The sequence below is a fragment of the Thalassophryne amazonica genome, chromosome 3 (genome assembly GCF_902500255.1).
Source record: "Thalassophryne amazonica chromosome 3, fThaAma1.1, whole genome shotgun sequence".
Classification (NCBI taxonomy): Eukaryota; Metazoa; Chordata; class Actinopteri; order Batrachoidiformes; family Batrachoididae; genus Thalassophryne; species Thalassophryne amazonica.
The window spans coordinates 6,230,670-6,253,250 of NC_047105.1; the positions used below are offsets into that span (position 1 = coordinate 6,230,670).

At 41.9% G+C, this 22,581-nt stretch overlaps 2 protein-coding genes across 3 annotated transcripts in view; both read right to left on the reverse strand.

Moving 5' to 3' along the window:
• arhgef3 (Rho guanine nucleotide exchange factor (GEF) 3) overlaps positions 1 to 2,775 on the reverse strand; it is a 92,362-nt gene extending 89,587 nt beyond the window's left edge. The window contains exon 1 of the mRNA XM_034165211.1: positions 2,543 to 2,775. Coding sequence (XP_034021102.1) covers positions 2,543 to 2,577 — 35 coding nt within the window. The 5' untranslated portion in view covers positions 2,578 to 2,775. The remainder of the gene's footprint in view (positions 1 to 2,542) is intronic.
• Positions 2,776 to 6,888: 4,113 nt separating this feature from the next.
• Positions 6,889 to 22,581, reverse strand: part of il17rd (interleukin 17 receptor D) — a 114,895-nt gene continuing 99,202 nt past the window's right edge. Inside the window, exons 9-17 of one of the 2 annotated variants that reach the window (XM_034165207.1) lie at positions 20,541 to 20,595; positions 13,775 to 13,885; positions 13,254 to 13,438; positions 12,964 to 13,079; positions 11,761 to 12,003; positions 11,249 to 11,668; positions 11,129 to 11,194; positions 8,241 to 8,497; positions 6,889 to 8,116 (exon numbers count right to left, since the gene is read on the reverse strand). In XM_034165207.1, the coding sequence (XP_034021098.1) occupies positions 7,992 to 8,116; positions 8,241 to 8,497; positions 11,129 to 11,194; positions 11,249 to 11,668; positions 11,761 to 12,003; positions 12,964 to 13,079; positions 13,254 to 13,438; positions 13,775 to 13,885; positions 20,541 to 20,595 (1,578 nt within the window). In that variant the 3' untranslated portion in view covers positions 6,889 to 7,991. Of the gene's footprint in view, positions 8,117 to 8,240; positions 8,498 to 11,128; positions 11,669 to 11,760; positions 12,004 to 12,963; positions 13,080 to 13,253; positions 13,439 to 13,774; positions 13,886 to 20,540; positions 20,596 to 22,581 lie in introns of both variants that reach the window. The other variant, XM_034165200.1, reaches the window with a different exon arrangement.

The following is a 22,581-nucleotide window of genomic DNA, read 5'->3' on the forward strand; positions in this document are numbered from 1 at the left end:
TTCTCTCTGTCTGTTCTCGTTTTGTCTCTCTGTCTGTCCTCTTGTGTTTTCTCTCTCTCTGTCCTCTTGTGTTTTCTCTCTCTGTTCTAGTTTTGTCTCCCTCTGTCTGTCCTCTTGTGTTTTCTCTCTGTTCTTGTTTTGTCTCTCTCTCTGTTCTCATTTTGTCTCCCTCTGTCTGTCCTCTTGTGTTTTCTCTCTGTTCTCGTTTTGTCTCTGTCTGTCCTCTTGTTTTCTCTCTCTGTTCGTTTTGTCTCTCTCTCTCTGTCTGTCCTCTTGTTTTCTCTCTCTGTTCTCATTTTGTCTCTCTGTCTGTCCTCTTGTTTTCTCTCTCTGTTCTCATTTTGTCTCTCACTGTCTGTCCTCTTGTGTTTTCTCTCTCTGTTCTCGTTTTGTCTCTCTGTCTGTCCTCTTGTTTTCTCTCTCTGTTCTCGTTTTGTCTCTGTCTCTGTCTGTCCTCTTGTTTTCTCTCTGTTCTTGTTTTGTCTCTCTCTGTCTGTCCTTGTGTTTTCTCTGTTCTCGTTTTGTCTGTCTGTCCTCTTGTGTTTTCTCTCTGTTCTCGTTTTGTCTCTGTCTGTCTGTCCTTGTGTTTTCTCTCTCCCTCTCTCTGTCCTCTTGTGTTTTCTCTCTCTGTTCTCGTTTTGTCTCTCTCTGTCTGTCCTCTTGTTTTCTCTCTGTTCTCGTTTTGTCTCTCTGTCTGTCCTCGTGTTTTCTCTCTCTGTTCTCGTTTTGTGTCTCTGTCTGTCCTCTTGTGTTTTCTCTCTCTTTGTCCTCTTGTGTTTTCTCTCTCTGTTCTCGTTTTGTCTCCCTCTGTCTGTCCTCTTGTGTTTTCTCTGTGTTCTTGTTTTGTCTCTCTCTGTCTGTCCTCGTTTTCTCTCTCTCTGTTCTCGTTTTGTCTCCCTCTGTCTGTCGTCTTGCATTTTCTCTGTTCTCGTTTTCTCTCTCTGTTCGTTTTGTCTCTCTGTCTGTCCTCTTGTGTTTTCTCTCTGTTCTCGTTTTGTCTCTCTCTGTCTGTCCTCTTGTTTTCTCTCTGTTCTCATTTGTCTCTCACTCTCTCTGTCTGTCCTCTTGTGTTTTCTCTCTCTGTTCTCGTTTTGTCTCTCTCTGTCTGTCCTCTTGTTTTCTCTCTCTGTTCTCGTTTTGTCTCTCTCTGTCTGTCCTCGTTTTCTCTCTCTGTTCTCGTTTTGTCTCTCTCTCTCTGTCTGTCCTCGTTTTCTCTCTCTGTTCTCGTTTTGTCTCTCTCTCTCTGTCTGTCCTTGGGTTTTCTCTCTGTCTGTTCTCGTTTTGTCTCTGTCTGTCTGTCCTTGTGTTTTCTCTCTCCCTCTCTCTGTCCTCTTGTGTTTGTCTCTCTCTCTGTCTGTCCCCTTGTTCTCTATGTCCTCTTGTGTTTTATTTGTCTGTCTGTCTCCTTGTGTATCATCTCTCTCTCTGTTCTTGTTTTGTCTCTCTCTCCTGTGTTTTCTCTCTGTTCTCGTTTTGTCTCTCTCTGTCTGTCCTCGTTTTCTCTCTGTTCTCGTTTTGTCTCTCTGTCTGTCCTCGTGTTTTCTCTCTCTGTTCTCGCTTTGTGTCTCTGTCTGTCCTCTTGTGTTTTCTCTCTCTCTGTCCTCTTGTGTTTTCTCTCTCTGTTCTCGTTTTGTCTCCCTGTCTGTCCTCTTGTGTTTTCTCTGTGTTCTTGTTTTGTCTCTCTCTGTCTGTCCTCGTTTTCTCTCTCTCTGTTCTCGTTTTGTCTCCCTCTGTCTGTCGTCTTGTGTTTTCTCTCTGTTCTCGTTTTCTCTCTCTGTTCGTTTTGTCTCTCTGTCTGTCCTCTTGTGTTTTCTCTCTGTTCTCGTTTTGTCTCTCTGTCTGTCCTCTTGTTTTCTCTCTCTGTTCTCATTTTGTCTCTCACTCTCTCTGTCTGTCCTCTTGTGTTTTCTCTCTCTGTTCTCGTTTTGTCTCTCTCTGTCTGTCCTCTTGTTTTCTCTCTGTTCTCGTTTTGTCTCTCTCTGTCTGTCCTCGTTTTCTCTCGCTGTTCTCGTTTTGTCTCTCTCTCTCTGTCTGTCCTCTTGTTTTCTCTCTCTGTTCTCGTTTTGTCTCTCTCTCTCTGTCTGTCCTTGTGTTTTCTCTCTGTCTGTTCTCGTTTTGTCTCTGTCTGTCTGTCCTTGTGTTTTCTCTCTCCCTCTCTCTGTCCTCTTGTGTTTGTCTCTCTCTCTGTCTGTCCCCTTGTTCTCTATGTCCTCTTGTGTTTTATTTGTCTGTCTGTCTCCTTGTGTATCATCTCTCTCTCTGTTCTTGTTTTGTCTCTCTCTCCTGTGTTTTCTCTCTGTTCTCGTTTTGTCTCTCTGTGTCTGTCCTTGTGTTTTCTCTCTCTGTGTTCTCGTTTTCCCTGTCTGTCCTCGTGTTTGTCTCTCTCCCTCTCTGTGTCCTTTTTTGTCTCTTTGTTCTCTTGTGTTTGTCTCTCTCTGTCTGTCCTCTTGTGTTTTGTCTCTCTGTCTGTCCCGTGGTGTCTCTTGAGGAAAGTAAACGTTGACATTCTGACTTCCTGTCCTTTTCCCGGGCAGCCGCTCACCTTGAATCCGGTTCTCGTTCTTCTCCTCCCGGCATCAGGCCGCAGCTCGACTCGCGAAATGTCTAACAAGGTGCAAGAAACAGAACCAAACATAAAAAAACTCAAAAAGTTCAAATTTATCTCGAGACTAGAACTAAAAAAAAAAAAAACAAACGGAGGGCTGCTGGGAGACTTTATCGTCAAGTTACCCGGTAAATTCCCGGAAGCACTTCAAAATAAAAGCCAATGCCTTTTTAAAAGCGTTCCTGCGTGAAAGTTTAAAATAATAATAATAACAATAAAGTCTTACATCAAAACCAAGGTGACATCTTCAAACCAAAAAATGTCCAAAATAAAAGAAGGGTGTAATTATTTTCCAGATAAATAAAATCATTAAAGGAGATTTTTGTTCATGGCCAATTATTAATCAATAACAAAATAAATTGGTGTATTATTTGTATTATATCAATTGACGTTTAAGCTGTTAGTCATATTCTCGATTTTGTCTTTGCCTTCAGGTCGTTTTATTGTCGCTTGTTTTTTGAGAAATAAATGTTTCTGCTTTTGTTTAGGGAAGTATTATTTTTACAGGTTTTATGTACATTTGCTTTCGGGATCAAATAAACCTGGTGAATAACTGATCATTCGGTGACAGTAAGATGTTTATTAAATGAGATGACTGAGGCAAAGATAAACATTAAAATGGCATTTATATCATTACATCTCTGATACTGGACTCTTGTCAGCTCTAACAATTTAGTTTTTTAATTATACCGATGTCTGGAATAAACTCATCAGCTGAACTCTTATCAAATGTAAGTACGATGAGTTTTCCTCTAGCGCCCCCTTCAGGACAAACCTGCTTTTATTTTGAAGGGCGGCTGCCTTTGTGCCTTTGAACCAGGTTCCGCGTGTGAACAACTTTTAGTCGTTTCTATTCCTCATTTACCGTTTCTTTCAATCTCATGACGTGATTTTTATCATTCAAATATTTTCTAAAAAATAAAGCCTTCTTTTTTGAAGTGAGTAAATTGTGAATAAACAGATTAGAGCTGGAAATCAGAAATACCTTTTTTGTACCTTTAGAAAATAAATGTGTGCGCACGCATTTGGTTTGTGCTGCTTCTTTTTTATTTCAGACATTTTAGCAAAAACAGACGGGAATTCTAGTTTCTAAATCGGAGACATTTATTTTATTTTAAAAAGGGGTAAATAATATGAATGTGACTACACAGAAGTGAAAGACACCAAATAAAATATTTCCAAATATTCCTTTTAATAAACTCAACTGATCAGCAACATATTTTTATAAACTTCACAGCTGCTGATGTTCAGAATCTTTATTGAGACATACGTATAAAAACAAAATGCCCTCACTGCTTTATGACACAAATAAAATATTAAAATATACATAAAAATATCTGATACATTTAAATATACAAAAACAATATTCAATATATTATGGTGTAGGAGATGAAACAAGAAACTCCGTGTGATTATGATCCTGTTTGCTCAAGATTAAAATACACCAAAAATTTGTAGCTTTTATAAATGAACAAACATAATTTCATGTTACCTGGTTTTAGTCAAACCTTTGACACTCAGAGCACATTTAAAGAATTATGACAGTGAAATATTCATCAAATGTTCTCTTGTTCAATAAGGAAAATTTTCTTCTCTGAAACTTTACATTGTGGAATTTTAAATCATGGAAAGTAATGATTCTTCATCTCAAGTGTAACATCCTCAGATAGGGTCACAAAATTCACAATTTTGCTTTCACAATTTTGAAAAAAAAATTCTAGTCTTTTTTTTGCTGTGAAATACCTTTACAGTTCCCTTATTAATTATTCAACAGAAGCAACTGTTAGACAGATTTGGTTCAGCAGCTAAATGCTGAACTTTTAAAAGTTTTTTTTTCCTCTCTGCACAATCACAACACAAAAAAAAACCTTTAATTTTCACTGTAAAATTAGGTGAATATAGGTGTTTTCTGGAAAGTACAAATACGTATGTTGCCTGTAATACGGCCTCAGCCTGTGGGCTTCATAAAAACACTTTATGATTTCAAAATGTCATGAAGAAAACAAAGTTCACCTGGAAGATGATACAAAAACATTTCCACTGAATATTTGACATTTTCAGTTGGATCAGTCAGAATGAGGCAGTCAGTGTGCACGAAGATGGTGAAGGAAGCCACCAAAAGACCAGTCAGAGCTCTGAAGGAGAGACAAGCTCCAGTGACCGGACAGACTGCATACAAGGTTGACTTGGTCCAGAGAGAACATGGCACAGTGGGAACATGAGGCTTGACTCAGTCTGGAACTAATGTGATCGCTAAAGGTTTAGGTCAAAAGTGGCCCAAGGATTTCAAACGCAATGGACCAGAATGATGGCGCATAAACATACACGCTAACACCCAGTGACAATCCGCTCATTAACGAGCATTAACAATAGGTCACTCATTGTACCGCCAAATTAACTGCAAATACTGTAGAGAAAGAACAAATGATCACTTATGAAGAAGAGAAGTTTTCTTGGCAGAAGATGAGATCTGAACCCGTCCTCCAGACTACACTGACTGATTCTCAGACAGGATCAAGGGCACTGAGTCTTACGATCTCAGCTCAGAGACTCGACCAGAACATGATGTCACCTGAAGAGTTCTGTTGTGTGGCTGGGGGGGCCTGGCTGCCTTTTGTTTCTGTTTTCAGTCCTGTCTTTTGTTTTTCCTTCCAGGTGGCTTGCATTTGGGACTGAGTGGCTGTGTAGCTGAGTTTATCAGGACCTCACCCTGATCACCTGAGGCTGATCACCTGCGGCTCGTCAGGACTCACAGCTGTGGTGCATCTACATGGATTGGAACATGGTGGCATTTAAGACTGGAGTACACAGTGTGTATTTGCCAGAGACTCGACCTTGTGACCAGACGGGTGAGATCGTCGTCTCGGGAGCCATCTCATCATCAGTGGATGCAGAGAACGTCCAGGTTTGATGCATGGTCTGTGAAAGAGGAGGGGGTGAGGTCTCACGCTCGTCAGCACACTTCCTGAGGTACGTTAGATTTTGTGACTAACATTTATACAGTCAGTAAATGTGGTGTCCCTCACACCTTATTATATTGAGCTGTATGTTGGTCATGTAATCAGCTTCCTCTGCAGTGGAGTTTTGTGAACTGGGTGTTCCATGCCTGCAGGGTGGGAAGCTGATTAGTAATTAAGCCAGGAAGTGTTTGCTGTTTGTGCACCTTTGAGTGTTCTCTCTGTGTGTTGAGTGTGGACTCACATAATGATTCCTTCTTTCACAGACTCGGTTTGTCGCGGCCACCTGGGGGGTGTCGGCGGGGTCCTTGGGTCCGGGTTGGTTCTGGCTCCGGACCGTTGGCGCTGCTGGGAGCGCACCGCAAAACCACCACGCCAGACCGCGCACTTTTATATTTTTTTCACAGCACTGTTATGTTTATTAAACTCTGTTATCCTTTGTACCGTGCTCTGCTTATTTTATACTGGGTCCTTCAAACGCTGGTCGGTTCTCCGGGCTGCGTCCGACACATAACAAGTTCAGTCAAAATGGACGTGTAAGCCTCAGGGGTCCATGGACTCGCCGGCGAGTCCACATCAGGTTTTTTAAGTTTCAAGGAGATTTTGATGCATGAACATAAAATCCAGGAGGAAAACATAGTGAGAAACGAGTCCAAACATCTTATGTCATAATTCAGACCATCATGTTGTTCGGATTTGTTCTTTGAGATTAAAGACAATACATCCATAATTTCACTATAAATTAACCAGATTATTTTTATTCTGATATTATAAAACAATATGGGGCACGTTTAACGGCACAGGTGTCACCAACCGAACGGTCCCCCTAAAAATCGTTCCACCCTGATGGTTCACAGATTATCACCTCGTTTCTGCTTCAAACTGCCTCCAGTCATCATCTGTCTCAGTGACAGATATCTGAAGCTTTTGTACATCAATCATTTCCACATAAATTCAGCTTTATTTCATCATAAAAGGCAGCAGAATCGATCAGAGCGCTATGGCTAAGTGAGCTGCTAGCAGATGTGCTCACTGCGCGTCAGTCATTTCAAAGCGTCACGGAATTTCTTCAAGTTTCTGCTTAAAACTAATGTTAGAATAATTTAAGAGGTTTTACCTTTGTCATCTGATGGTTAATAATCACATTAATCCATCTGTTTGCTTTGGGTGAAGAGACTCCGTCTCAGACGTGCTGCTGTGGTCCAAAATGACGCATGCACAGATGCAAAAGGTGGACTGATTTTTAGGGGCGGACCATTTGGCCTGCAACACCGGGTTCTGACTGATAGCTTAAAACTGAAGGTGAAGATTTTGGACGTGTTTTTGCTGAAAAACCTGAAAATGTTTTCTGTCTAAAAACAAAAGTGAGAAATTACATTTTGTTAAACAACACAGTTCACGGACGTGACATCTGTTGACCTTTTATGCCCCAGAATGTCTTCATTGTCATCCAAAACGTCCTCATTCATTCACAGTCTTTGAGGACAACAGAACCAGAGAACCCAGACCCAATGGTTTGGGTCCTTCTTGTCCACAAAAATCCTCCAGTCAGAACAAAAAACTCGGCTTTTGTATAAAATGGTTATAACCATGGTTACCAATGAAGCGTGTCCTATCAGGCAAGTGTTCCCACGGTTACCAGTGAGGTGTGTCCTATCAGGCAAGTGTTCCCACGGTTACCAATGAGGCGTGTCCTATCAGGCAAGTGTTCCCATGGTTACCAGTGAGGAGTGCCCTACTAGGCAAGTGTTCCCATGATTACCGATGAGGTGTGTCCTATCAGGCAAGTTGTTCCCATGGTTACCAATGAGGCGTGTCCTACCAGGCAAGGGTTCCCATGATTACCAATGAGACGTGTCCTACCAGGCAAGGGTTCCCATGATTACCAATGAGGCATGTCCTATCAGGCAAGTGTTCCCATGGTTACCAATGAGGCGTGTCCTATCAGGCAAGTGTTCCCATGGTTACCAGTGAGGAGTGCCCTACTAGGCAAGTGTTCCCATAGTTACCGATGAGGCGTGTCCTATCAGGCAAGTGTTTTCATGGTTACCAATGAGGCGTGTCCTACCAGGCAAGGGTTCCCATGGTTACCAGTTACTAGTGTTCCAACAGGCAAGTGTTTCCATGGTTACAAGGAAGGCATGTTCAAGAAGGAAACTGGTTGCCATGGTCCCCAGGGACAAAGTTCTACAAGCAGTGGTTACCAAAGTTAAAAGAAAAATATTTCTGATGAACTCAGTGGTTACCACATTCACCACATACCACTGTTGTCAGGTGTAGTGTTAACCATTGTTAAAAGTGAAAAGTTGTCTCACAGGTTACCACAGAGACCACAGAGCCGTTTCCTTCACAGCGGGATGACGGACAGGTCTGTTTGCACTCCAGTGACATCACTGACTTATCTTCATGTGATTGGTCACAGATAAGCTCTACAGTGATGCCACAGGTGCAAATCCGTCACTGTACTCCAGGTGGTGATGGTGATGGAGCTCAGCTTTGCAAACTGTGGTGGCGCTGCAGCGGAGCAACGTGATGGCAGGCAGCTCCTCGTCACCTGCAGGTCAGACCAGATCAGGAAAAACCATTTGAAAACAAATGAGATTTTAAAGTTCTCTGCACACAGACAACAACGGCGACAATAACGAAAAAATGAATCGTGACATGTTAGCGCCCCTTACCCAGCCCGGACGATGACGATTCACTGTCAGCCAAGGAGGAGGAGTCCACCTGGTCGGGTGACAGCCCCTCCATGAGAGGGATGGAGAGCTCCGAAGATGGGACTGAAGAATCATAGATCCCAGAATCCCGAGGAGGTGGGACCTCAGGCGGGGGCGGCCGGCCATCTTCACTCTGTGGGGGGAGGGAACAGATGCCCTCCGGGAGGGTGGGCGGAGGTGAGCGGGAGGCGGGCTTTGCAGATGTTCCAGAAGTGGACCTGAAGAAGCAGAGAAGAAGCAGCACCAGCCGTTATGGACAATAGAAGCAAAACCTCCAAACACCAAACCATCACAAAGTCTCCAGAGAGGAAACTGGGCTCCGGAAATGGAATGTGGTGCTGGGACTCAGTCCAGCAAGACCGCAGATGAATCCACGCCTGGATCCATGCCTGGATCCACGCCTGGATCCTGCACATTCAGGCTGCCCTGCTGTGGTCCCGTCCTGTTTGGGTCCAGTATTAGTTGGTTTTGTCTTCTGCTACTATTTTTCACATTTTATCCCAGCTTTTGTCTTAGTCATTTGCTCTCTCTCATTCCTCTATTTTCTATCTGCCTCAGCAGTCCTTGTCACTTCCTTCTCACAGTCACTCCCTGCTTCCTGCTCTGGTATCACATCTCGTCATTTTCACCTTTTATGTTGTTCTTGAGGGTTGTGTTTTATCACCTTTCAGTTTCTAGCACCCTCTGGTGATCCTTTATGTCCTCACAGGTCTTATTCTCTGTCTTAGCTCTACCTCCATGTAGTGCTCATTTTTGTCCCTACACATAATTAGACATTATCACTTCCACCTTGGTTTGTCTGCACCTGTATCTGATGAGAGGCTATTTACAGTGACTCCGGTGTCATGGTCTGAGTTTGCGCCGGTCTCATTTTACCACGCGTATGCGCAAATCGATTTTTTTTCGCGGTCAACTTCCGGGAGGTCTAGAATTACCATTTCTTGCGGCGATCTTCAACCGAGCAGACGTATTTTGAAACACACACTTTTGATTCAGAAAATTTGAAGTGGGACTATATTTGTGATCATTTTTTTTATTACCATTTCTTGAGGCGATCTTCAATATGGAGGAGGAATCACTTGTTTCTGAGCCTCAAAATGAATGTCACGAAAACGCACACCCCAAAGAAGAGCGAAACCAGCGATTTTCAACATTCAGGAAAAAATGTCCCAACTGACAGTCTTCCTACAGACTGGGAAGTACTCCAGTGATACAGACAAAAAGGACCATCGCAACATCAGGAACCAGTCCAAGAAGCATGTTTGGGATGAAGACAGTAAGTACATATCTTTTTGTACTCTAAGCTGGTAAATTCAGACTTGCAGGCTGGAAATTTCAGAATAGCTAGGTAACTAGTAACCAGAATTATAATGGTTAAATCAATAAGCATCAATATAATCAATCAATCAATCAATCAATCAATCAATCAAATATAAACTGACAGGGTTTACTTGTGGTTCCAATTAAAAAAAAAATTAATATATTTGCTTGGCAAATTTGGACCAGGGTCAGTAACACACAAGTCTCAATATACCAAGATGGTAAAATCAGACTGGTGGTAAGTTCAGACTGTGGCTGCTACAGTCTCATTTTACCTGGTAAATTCAGACTGGTGGTAATCTCAGACCGTGACACCGGTTTATCTTCAGTGCAGGTCCATTGTCTGTGTTTGGTTGTCTGTTGACACCTGGTAGGTTTCCTACCTTCTGTGTTTCCTGTTTGGATCATGAGTAAAAGTTGGTTTTTGCACTCTGGAGTTGAACGCTCTCTTTAAGAAGAAAGACTTTTGTTTGAATCCTATTTTGAATACGGACTTTTGTTTGAACCCTGTTTTGAATAAGAAGCAAAGACTTTCCTTGGCTCTGCTTAATCTCTGTTTGGTACTCACCTTTTATGAAGAGACGTTTCAGAGCACTCCCCTTTAGAGGAAGGAGTCCTCTACTGATATCACGCTTTAAGAAGAAGATAATCCTCAGTTTTTCCCTGCCACCTTTTGTCTCTTTTTTGACTCACCTTCTAGGAAGAAAGGACATTCCTCCTTTCACCCTGTCTCTGTTGAACCTCACCTGTGGCAAAGGAAAGAGTCCCCAGTACCGACGAGTTTTCCTCTGGAGCTCCCACTGGTTGTGGAGAAGCGTCCCTCTGTGGACCTCACCAGGCCGAAGACTCCAAACTTTGAGTCTTGTTGACACATTTTGACTTTTCCTAGTCTTATCATCACTAATAAAACCGTGCTTTAACACCACTCTCATTGCCTCGGCTGTTCTGCATCCAGGGGTTCTCCGCGTCCCTTGGTTCACCCCCCTCCCGACTGTAACATACACAGCATTACTCCAGGAAAACAGGGACACTGACGCTCTTATACCTATTCTTCTGACCAGCTGTGCACCAGCAGCCATCACCGGGAGGCGCCAGTCTCACTTTTGTTTTCTGTTTTCATTCTTCCTTGACGAATCAGCTCTACTTTTTCTCTCTGACCTCCACAGTGATGAATCACAGTGTGCTGCTGTTACATGAGGACCTCCAGTCTGATCAGGCTCACTGTGAACTCGACTCAAGCTGCGTAATCTCGCATTTGTTTCCAGGACGCAGTGGTGCTAGCATGCTAGCTAAAGCACAGCTGCACAAAATTAAAGCACGGTGGCTGTGATGTGCTATAATGCTTTAAAGAAACCCAGGCAAAAGGAAATGAACCAGGACCAGGAGCAGGTTTGAGGAATCTGGATACCATGACATTGTTAAAGGTGGACTACAACCAGCAAAGTCCATCAATAAATCCAGTCTGACGTGTGCTGGACTCTTCGCCAAACACCAAAATCAAAGTCAGAAGACTTTAAACATGGTCTTACCTGGAGGCAGGTCCTGGCACAGATTGAGAACACTGTGGCAGCCCTGGACTGGGACAGGCACCGGGATTCGGACAGACACCGGGATTCGGACAGGCACCGGGATTCGGACAGGCACAGGGACTGGGACTGGACCTGGGAGCCAGAAGGAGCATGTTCCTCAGTGAGACGCCGTCTTCACCATCCAGTGCTGGCGTCCTCACCAACACCTCATTCAGCGAAAATCCGGAATCCAGCCGCTCTTTGGGCAGAGACGAGGCAGAGCAGGAAGACTTTGGGGGGAGACTTGGAGCCGGCGCAGGGGTAGGAGGTGACGGAGAGGAGGCGGCTCCTGTGGGGGCCAGCTGCTGCTCGAACCAGTCTGGGTTATGACTGATGTACTGGTGCATGTTGCAGATGGCCACGTAGAGCGAGCGTCCAGACTTACTCCTGAAGTAGTTCCTCCTGGAGACACTGATTGGCAGCTGCTCACCATCAGACTGAGGAACAAGTCCGGAGTGGAGGCGAGTGAGGAGCTGAGGCAGCTGGTCCATCAGCTTAAATCTAAAGAAATAAAAAATAAAGTTATGGAAGTTTTTCCCTCTTAAATTCGTTGGCGTTCCTATTATTTTGTCTGGCCGAACAGTTTGTGGTACCTGTGAGCCAGAGTCAGCGTGGTGGGAATGTCATTCTCTGCTGAGTAATCAAAGTAAACTGTCATGAAGCGGTTCAGCTCCTGAACCCCTCCCCCTTCATTCTGCTTAGCCAACCGCAGCTTCTCTGCAATCATAGCCACACCCACAATGAACAAGTCACCGCCCGATCCGCCGAGCGGAGAACTGCTGCTGCGACGACTGACCGGCGTCTTTCCCCGCCGGCTTTTCCTCTCCACGTAGTACCTGGAAGAGACGGAAGACAAAAACTTTCATTAAGTAGCCTCCCAGTGTCATGGCCTCGCCTCTGTTCTGCAGGGGGGCGGTTTCACCTGCAGGCAGAGGCGGGGCCATGTCTAATTGGAGTCATTATATAAGCAGGGCTCCAGCAACCTTCTCTCTCTCTCTGGTGGCTCCTACAGGTACCAGTTTTTGTTTAGTTCGTGTTGGTTTGGTTTTACACATACATGCTCACGCACACAGGCACTGCACACATCTTACATATTGACAGGTCACATCTCACTGTCTTTATCTTTGTTTAAAGTTACTTATTATTTACAATAAAATCATTCTGATTGGCCTAAACCTTGCCTCCCATTTCTTGTCATGGGCTATGAGCTGGCCTGTGACACCAGAAACATTCCAATCCAGATCCGGATCGAGGTCCAGCTGATCTCACAGAAAGACAGAGTCTCAGCGAAGGGAATGGTCGAGTCAGATGTTCACATCAGGCAGCATCACGTTAGACAGACGACAAAAGCTTGAAAAGAAGTGTGCAAGAAGTTCTCAAAGCCAGGTCCAAATCCAGCTGACCAACCACGATGACTCCCGATTTTAAAGTTTGGCGGCAGGTTTTTAGTCAGACTTACGGTTTGACTGTGAATGAGAGTGAATTTTAATGAATGATGTCGCAACCGTCCTGGGTCTCACATGACACGGCCCGCACTCCACTGAGCCAAGGAGGATGGAGGAGAAGAATGGACACAGTCATGTGACAACGTGCACGTTGGCCTCAATGGGCCGTCTGTCCACATCGTCTGATACAGACTAAATCCTGGACATATCATATGGATTTTATAAAGGAGTCAGACAATAAATCCATTTTGGATCACGCCGACAAAAAACACCCGATCGAACCCGTGAGTGGTGCTCAGTGATGCTCCGCCCTTTCAGGTCTGTCAGGAAGTGGCGCCAGTGTGAACGTACCGCAGGCCTCGGGAGCAGATGGTGATGATGTAATCGGCATCTTCCAGCTGTCTGCTGAGCCATGACATCTGACCTTCTCTGCACATCTCCAGATGCTCCCACAGGTCCAGCACCACCTACAGGTTAACAAGCACACACACACACACACACACACACACACACACACACACACACACACACACACACACACACACACACACACACACACACACACACACACACACACATCTGGTGGTTAAATCTCCACGTGACGTGTGACAGATGTGTTGTTCCGTCCGTTTCTGTCTCACCTCACAGCTGCAGAAGTCCTGCAGGAAGAAGGCGAAGCTCTGGACCACTGCGGCGTGTTTGGGACAGTCTCTGCTGGAGTAACAGATAAACACTTTAGGGCGGGGCCACAGACGCTCCGCACTCAGTACTGTGCTCTGATTGGACGACTCGCTGCTTTCCTCGTCCAGCTGGCTGTAGATGTTTTCTACGAAAGGAAGACGAGACAGACAAAAAAGAAAAAAAAACGGAATATTGACAATGTGACATCAAAATGGGCGGGGCTGGGGCGAGGTTTATTTTTGCATTGGAGTAATTCATCATATTAAAAAATGCACACGTTGACTGGCTAAGCTAGCTGCCCACGTGACCAACTGCAGCAGCAGCCACATTTAACATCAGATCTAAAAAGGAGCAGCGGCGGCCAACGGACCGAGGCTTCAAACGGACAAACTCAAATACACGGAACAACTGCACAGTACAGGATTATTCCTCTGTGTGTGTGTTTGTTTGTGTTATGTGTCCTGATTGTGCATGCAATCACCTTGTTGCTTCTTGCGACACATGACGGTAAAGAGCGTGGCAAACGCTGACATGATGACCAGTGGCACGGTGATGGCCATGGCACGGATAGGCCCCGCCCAGGGGGATTGGACTGGAGGATGAAACAAGCACACACAAAACGACAAGATCAGATCCTCAGAAACAAAATAAGTGTTAACAAAAACATTAAAATCACATTAAACATTTTAATAGATTCAAAGTGTTAAATTTGATTTTTGTGTATTTATAAATCACTTTGTTCCCTTATTAAATTAAAAGGGTGAATAAAAAGTCTGTGGGTCACAGAGCTTTCTCTTATCATGCCCCTGTTCTGTGGAATGATCTCCCTTCGTCAATAAAACAGTCAGATTCTGGGACTTCCGGTTCCGCTGGGGAAGTAATGGCTGCTTGAGACGTGACCTCCCGACGGTTTTGGTGAAAATAACCCCCCCTAACGCTACTCTTATGCCAACTCTCAGGCTTATTCTAGAAGATGGTCAAGGTTGCAACTACTAGACGTAAGAAAATGGCAAATTCGATGGAAGAAGAAATGAGGCATACCGACAACCAAAGCAATCCAGAGGAGCTAATGCTTAATGGTATCCTTAATTTTTTATATTTGGTGGGTTTATCCTCACTTTTTATATGTATGATAGTTGACAGTTTTTTTTCTCTATGTTATATTGCAGAACTTGCTGTTTTTGTACTGTTTTGATTTACTAGATATTCAGATAGTCGGGACTGAATCTTTATGTGGGTCGAAAAATATTTCTCTAGCAAGAAGACATCATTAGGGCTCTCCCTCACGCACGAGGTGAGATCCTCCCCTAACTGGTCCTTAACACCGCGGGACCATACAGGGCTTATTTACATGAGCCCCTACCTTGGAAGGACCTTTTTAATTTTTTGTGTAATTGTTCAATTTGTTCCAGGTTCTTTTGTTGTTTGTTCAATGGGAGAGAGTCCGCTTGTGCACTATTTTAATTTAAATGAAAGTAAATGTTATCTCTATAGGTTTTTATTTTATTTAATTTTAGATAAGACACCATGAACATACAAGATATTAGAATAGTTACATTTAATGTTAAAGAGATCTCAAATCCAATTAAAAGGACTAAAATACTATCAAACATAAAAAAAAGATAATGCCCAAATTGTAATGTTACAAGAAACTCATCTTTCTACAGTAGAACATGAAAAATTAAAAAGAATGGGTTATACAAGAATATATTTTTCATGTTATAAAAACGGCCGAAGAAGAGGGGTGGCGATATTAATTTCACAGAAAATACCTTTCGATTACGTGTCTGAGGAAACTGATAAAGATGGAAGATATATAGTAGTTTCGGGTAAGATCAATGATGTGATGATAAGTTTTTGTAATATTTATGCCCCCCCTGGAAGTAATTTCTCTTTTTCTAGGAAGGTCTTTGATTTGATAATTGGTGCTCCAGGAATAGTAATCAGTGGTGGCGATTTGAACCTACGTCTTAATTCCAATTTAGATTCATCTAAAATCTCAGCTAATAACATATTGTCTAAAAAAGTAAACAATTTGCTGTTTGAATTTGGAATAATTGATCTTTGGAGAGATTTTTACCCTTCGGGTCGTGATTATACATTTTATTCACATCCTCATGACACATACTCGCGTATAGATTATTTTTTTTATCTTTAAGAGGGACCGTCACAGAATTAACAGTTGTAATATAGGCTCAATCGATTTATCTGATCACGCTCCAGTCAGTTGTACAATACAGATTGATCAAACTTTGCGTAATACACTTTGGAGATTTAATACAAGTACTTTGAATAATCCATTATTTGTGGCTAACATGAGAAAGGAGATAAAACAATTTTTAGAAATTAATGATACTGGGGACGTAGATTCAACTATAGTTTGGGATGCCTTGAAAGCAGTAATTCGGGGGAAAATTATATCCTGGTGCGCCCACAATAAAAAGGAAAAACAATTAAAATGTCTAAACTTGGATAAAAAATTAAAAGAGTTAGAAATTGAGCATAAAAAGAAACAATCCCCAGGTATACTGGAAGAGATTAAAAAAACAAGAAACGAAATAAACTTATTATATACTCGGGAAATCGAAAAAAGTTAGTTTTTGTGAAACAAAAATATTATGAGGCGGGCCCTATGGCATCAAAAATCCTTGCTAGAAGGCTACAAAAAGAAAGGGCAGATAATACAATATATAAAATAAAAGATTCATACTCTGGTCTTCTTTTGCATAAACAAGAAGAAATACAAAAAGCATTTGAGAAATTTTATAAAAGCCTATATACACAACTACCTTTAGGGACAGATTCACAAATTGAGGAATTTCTAAATTCCCTTAATTTACCTACTTTATCTGAAGAGCACAATAGTATATTGACAGCAGAAATAACAGAGAAAGAACTAAATAGTGCCATCTCTAGGTCGAAAGCCAATAAGACACCTGGCCCAGACGGTTTCCCTTCAGATTGGTACAAGATATTTCGTAAGGAACTGACCCCTAGCCTTTTAAAAGCCTGTAATTCAGTTTTTAAAAATTCAAAAGCACCACCATCCTGGAAGGAGGCGGTTATTTCAGTTATCCCCAAAGAGGGCAAAGACAAATTAAAATGTGGTTCATACAGGCCTATTTCTGTACTTAACGTTGACTATAAAATGTTCACGACTATTCTAGCTAAACGTCTGGAGAAGATGCTTCCACATCTCATACATACGGATCAGACGGGTTTTATTTCACAACGTCAAACTCACGATATCATTAGATGGTCCCTACATATCATGCACCACATCCATCAAAACAATATAGAGGCTCTTTTGGTGAGCCTTGACACTGAGAAGGCGTTTGACTCAGTTAGTTGGGCGTTTTTGTATAAAGTTCTGGAACAATTAGGGATACATAATAATTTTATTCAAGTAATTCGCACACTGTATGATAAACCCTCGGCCCGGGTTAAAATTAATGGACACTTCACAGAGTCTATCACACTACAGCGCGACTCGCGCCAAGGCTGTCCGGGATCATCGCTATTATTCTCACTATATATTGAACCACTTGCTCAATGCATCAGACAATCAGAGAAAATAAGAGGAATTACTATTGGTGACCAGGAACAAAAAGTTGCGTTATATGCAGATGATGTATTGGTATATCTCTCTGAACCCAATGTTACTCTTCCGGAACTAATGAACATTCTGCTGAAATTTGGAAATTACAGGATATAAATTGAATATACAAAAGACCCAAGATTTAATACTTACTTTTTCTCCACCTAAACATCTCTGTGAAAAATTCCCATTAAAATGGGAACTGCAATCTATAAAGTATTTGGGTATCCTCTTACCAAAAGACCTTTCAGTTCTCAAAGAAATTAATTATATCCCTCTAATGTCCAAAATGAAAGAAGATTTAACAAGATGGAATGCTATTTCTTTTCTTAGTTTTAGTCATAGAATTGATGCTATAAAGATGAATATGCTTCCACGTTTTCTTTTTTTATTCCAAGCACTCCCAGTGGAAATTACCCAGAAAGAATTTTCAGAAATTGATAAAATAATTTCCAGATTTATTTAGCAGGGTAAAAAGCCACGTATTAAATATAAAACACTACAGCTATCAAAAAGAGAGGGAGGATTTGCTTTACCATATTTTAAAGGATACTTTTTTGCCACTCAGATTAAACCACTTACTAACATGTGCTCATCGAGATTTAAGGCTAGATGGAAAGATATTGAATTGTCAATAACAGACACTCCAATCCAGACAATATTGGCCAATAAAAACTTAGGTAAATATATAGACTTGTGCAAAAATCCATGGATTGCAACTCAATTAAAAATATGGGGAAAAGTAAAAGAATTGTTTAAACTAGATGATAAAATTCAGATAATCCATTGGTGTGCGACTGATCCCGACTTCAAACCCAATATGTTGGACAATACTTTGAAACAGTGGATCTCTAGGGGTATTACAACCTTTTACTCACTTACTCATAAGGGAAAAATGAAGGATTTTGACAGTTTAAAGGGAGAATTTCAATTACAACACTCCGACTTTTTTCAGTACCTCCAACTACGACACTACTTTCAACAGAATATTATTAATAAAACCGACATTAATGATCCAATTTTAGTCATTTTCTTGAAGGCGTATAAAAATAATATGATTAAAGGAGCAATAGGAACACTTTACAAAGGTCTACTGTCAAAAATGAGTCACTCCACAAAATATATTAGGGATAAATGGAAAGCAGAGGGTTCTCTTTCAGTAACAGATGAAGATTGGCTTGATATATGTGAATTGCAATGGAGGTGTACCAATTCTCATAAATGCCGTGAATTTAGCTGGAAGTGTCTTATGCGTTTTTTTGTTACTCCAAAGCAAAAGGCACATTTTGATGGAGGGGCAGCAGAATGTTGGAGACGTTGTGGGGAGCAGAAGGCAGGTCACTGGCATATATTTTGGGAATGTCCAAAATTGAAATTCTACTGGGTTGAAATTCAGGATGTTTTAATATCCATTTTTAGTGAAAATATATTATTGCAATTTCCTATTTTATTTCTGGGAAAGACCGAGATTCATTTTAGAAAATCTTTTAATAAATATCTTTTTCTGGTTTTAATAACAGCAGCCAAAAAAGCAATAACAAAACGCTGGCTCCTGCCTGAGCCCCCTACAGTGTCAGAGTGGATAAATACTGTGAATGGGATTTATGTCATGGAATCAGTTACATTTGCAATTAGACTTAAAAAGAAAGTTTTTATCAAACTATGGAAACAGTGGGTCCAATTTGTTAAACCTCTCCGCCCAGATTTCACGGAAGTAACCGGTGCTTGAGAGACTAAAACAGAACTGCATCCCTTTTATGTAATGGTGTCTAATTCTTATTCTGTGTCTCTTTCACTCATTTTAATGGTTGGCTTTATTAATTTTGTACAACATGCAATGGTCTTCTCTGTCATTTTGTTGTGTTCTTTCTTTATTATTCTTTTTCAGAAAAATAAGAGTGGACTCTTGTAATGATCCAATCTGTAATTGACTCCCTCTGTTTTGTTTTCCACTCTTTGAAAATAAAGAATTAAAAAAAAAAGTCAGATTCTGTGGAGACTTTCAAGTCCAGACTTAAGACGCACTTATTTTCCCTTTCGTATGACTACCATACTGGCATAGTATGTTACTATGCTTTTTACTCTTTTAATTAATTTTATTAGTAAATGGAGCGGGTCGTGGCCTCAACTTTATCTAAATTCTGGGTCTTTTAGTGAAACTTAGGGCTAGTGGCCGGCGATCACCTTAGTATTTCCTGATTTTATTGTTGTTTAATGCTGACAAACTATACTGTATTTGTTGTGTGTTGGGGGGTGTGGCTGGATGTTTTGGTGTTCTTTTGTTTTCTTTGCTCTTCAGGTGGCATGGAAACTGATTTGTCTGTGGAGAAGGTGCTGGCTGAAGAATCCTCACCCTCATCAACATCATGTGTAGCACCTGTGACTGGTGCTCACATGCAACCTTAAAGACTTTCAGCTGAAGCAGATAATTGGATGGCGTTCTGCATTTAAGGCATGTGTGATTCAAGCAGAACTGCCGGGAACTCGACCTTGTGATGTCCGTTTGTGAGACGCTGAGGACCGCGCCTGGGTTTGACACATCGAGCCCGTGAAGCAAGGAAGGGTGAGGACACATGCTGTCAGCACACATTAAAGGTGATTAAGTGTTCGACTAATTGTTGATAGTAACTTGGTGTTTTGTTACGCAGTATACTGGAATTGTGATGAGAATTGTGCAGTTTGCTTCTCACTGCTGTGGCGTGCAGGATAAGTGATCCTCCACTTGTTGTGAGAAGCTGCTCATTTGCATAAAGTTAAAAAATACAGACCTGAATGTGTTGCTGATAGCGTGTGTCTTTTGAAAGATATTGTTGTAACTGCTGACTTACCTCACCTCTTCTTTGCTTCACAGAGAGTCAGTTTGTCATGTCCACCTGGGGGGTGTTTGTCTGGTGGTAGTGGGTCCAGGAGCGCCGGGCTTCTATTCTTTTGGGCGCTTAAGAGCATGCCAACAGTCACTCCACCAGAAGGACGTTCTTTTAGTTTTGTACACATTATTATTCACAGGTGAAAAATAAATTGTTTCTGTTGTTGGAACCGCTTTCTGGTTATTTTTAGCGCTGGGTTCTGTCTGACGCAGGTCCGCTCCTCAACCCGCGTCGACACAACAGTATTTGTCTTTCTGATGCTTGATTCAGTTTTTTTTTTCTCTCTATTTGAGGTGCGGCTCCATCCAGAGATGGGTGTGGTGTCTGTTTCTGAAACCCTCCCGTCCTGTGCATCAGCATGGACTCCCAAAATTTCTTGTATAGCCGTGCTGTAAATTGTGCCGGTAGCATGGCCCAAGCAGAGGGTCACCCCTCTGAGTCTGGTCTGCTTGAGGTTTCTTCCCCAGAGGGAGTTTTTTCTTACCAGTGTCAGCGGTGTTCTTGCTCTGGGGGTTAGTAAGGTTAGACCTTACTGTGTGAAGTGCCTTGAGGCAACTTTGTTGTGATTTGGTGCTATATAAATGAAAATAAATTGAAATTATTGGAAACACTAATTTATTCAATGGCTGATCACCATTTTAAATTTAATCAAACGTGACTATAAAACCACAAAGGGGTGGAGCCAGGGGAATAAAAGCTCTTCTATGATGTGTAAATGTAGTGATCTTTGTGATCTCGTGCTGCCTTCAAAGACAATTTGTGGTTGTGTTTTCCTGTCTCACCCTGACTGACGTGGTACTGAGTCTGCCTCCTGGTGGTGTTACTGTCATCTCTCAGCTGAGACAGAAAAACAAAGAGAAAGACAAATGATGAATTCACTCAGCAGTTAATGACAAATCAAAAGTTACAATTGTATGTAAATGTTTGGGCACCCCTGCTGATTTTCATGATTTGCCTTTATAAATCATTGGTTGTTTGGATAAGAAATTTCAGTTAAATATATCATATAGCAGATAAACAGTGATATGTGAGAAGTGAAATGAAGTTTATCAGCTTTACAGAAAGTGTGCAATAATTCTTGAAACAAAATTAGGCAGGTGCATAAATTTGGGCACCCCAACAGAAAAAATACATCAATATTTACAAGATCCTTCTTTTGCAGAAATAACAGCCTCTAAATGCTTCCTATAGCTTCCAATGAGAGTCTGGATTCTGGATGAAGGCATTTTGGACCATTCTTCTTTACAAAATATCTCAGGTTTGTTGGTTTCTGAGCATGGACAGCCCGCTTAAAATCACACCACAGATTTTCAATAATATTCAGGTCTGGGGACTGAGATGGCCATTCCAGAACGTTGTGCTTGATCCTCTGCATGCATGCCTTAGTAGATTTTGAGCAGTGTTTAGGGTCGTTGTCTTGTTGAAAGATCCAGCCCTGGCGTAACTTCAAATCTGTCACTGATTCATGAACATTGTTCTCAAGAATCTGCTCATATTGACAGGAATCCATGTGACCCTCAACTTTAACAAGATTCCCAGTACCTGCACTGGCCACACAGCCCCACAGCATGATGGAACCACCTCCAAATTTTACTGTAGGTAGCAAGGGTTTTTCTTGGAATGCTGTGTTCTATTTCAGCCATACATACCGCCCCTTGTTATGTCCAAATAACTCAATTTTAGTTTCATCAGTCCACAGCACCTTATTCCAAAATGAAGCTGGCTTGTCCAAAAGTGCTTTAACATACCTCAAGCAACTCTGTTTGTGGTGTGTACACAGAAAAAGGCTTCCTCTGCATTACAGCATCATACAGCATCTCTTTGTGCAAAGTGTGCTGTATAGTTGAATGATGCACAGAGACACTATCTGCACCAAGATCATGTTGTAGGTCTTTGGAGCAGGTCTGTAGGTTGACTATGACTGTTCTCACCATCCTTCACTTCAGCTTATCTGAGATTTTTCTTGGCCTGCCACTTCGGGCCTGAACTAGTACTGTGCCTGTGGTCTTCCATTTCCTCACTATGTTCCTCACAGTGGAAATTCACAACTGAAATCTCTGAGATACTGTGAGGAAAATAAGTATTTGAACACCCTGCGGTTTTGCAAGTTCTCCCACTTAGAAATCATGGAGGGGTCTGAAATTTTCATCTTAGGTGCATGTCCACTGTGAGAGACATAATCTAAAAAAAAAAATCCGGAAATCACAATGTATGATTTTTTTAATAATTTATTTGTATGTTACTGCTGCAAATAAGTATTTGAACACCTACCAACCAGGAAGAATTCTGGCTCTCACAGACCTGTTAATTGTTCTTTAAGAAGCCCTCTTATTCTGCACTCTTTACCTGTATTAATTGCACCTGTTTGAGCTTGTTACCTGTATAAAAGACACCTGTTCATACACTCAATCAATCACACTCCAACCTGTCCACCATAGCCAAGACCAAAGAGCTGTCTAAGGACACCAGGGACAAAACTGTAGACCTGCACAAGGTTGGGATGGACTACAGGACAACAGGCAAGCAGCTTGGTAGAAGACAACAACTGTTATGATTATTTATTAGAAAGTGGAAGAAACACAAGATGACTGTCAATCTCCCTTGGTCTGGAATTCCATGCAAGATCTTACTTTGTGGGGTAAGGATGATTCTGAGAAAGCTCAGAACTACACAGGAGGACCTGGTCAATGACCTGAAGAGAGCTGGGACCACAGTCACAAAGATTACATTAGTAACACATGATGCTGTCATGGTTTAAAATCCTGCAGGGCAGCAAGGTCCCCCTGCTCAAGCCAGCACATGTCCAGGCCCGTTTGAAGTTCA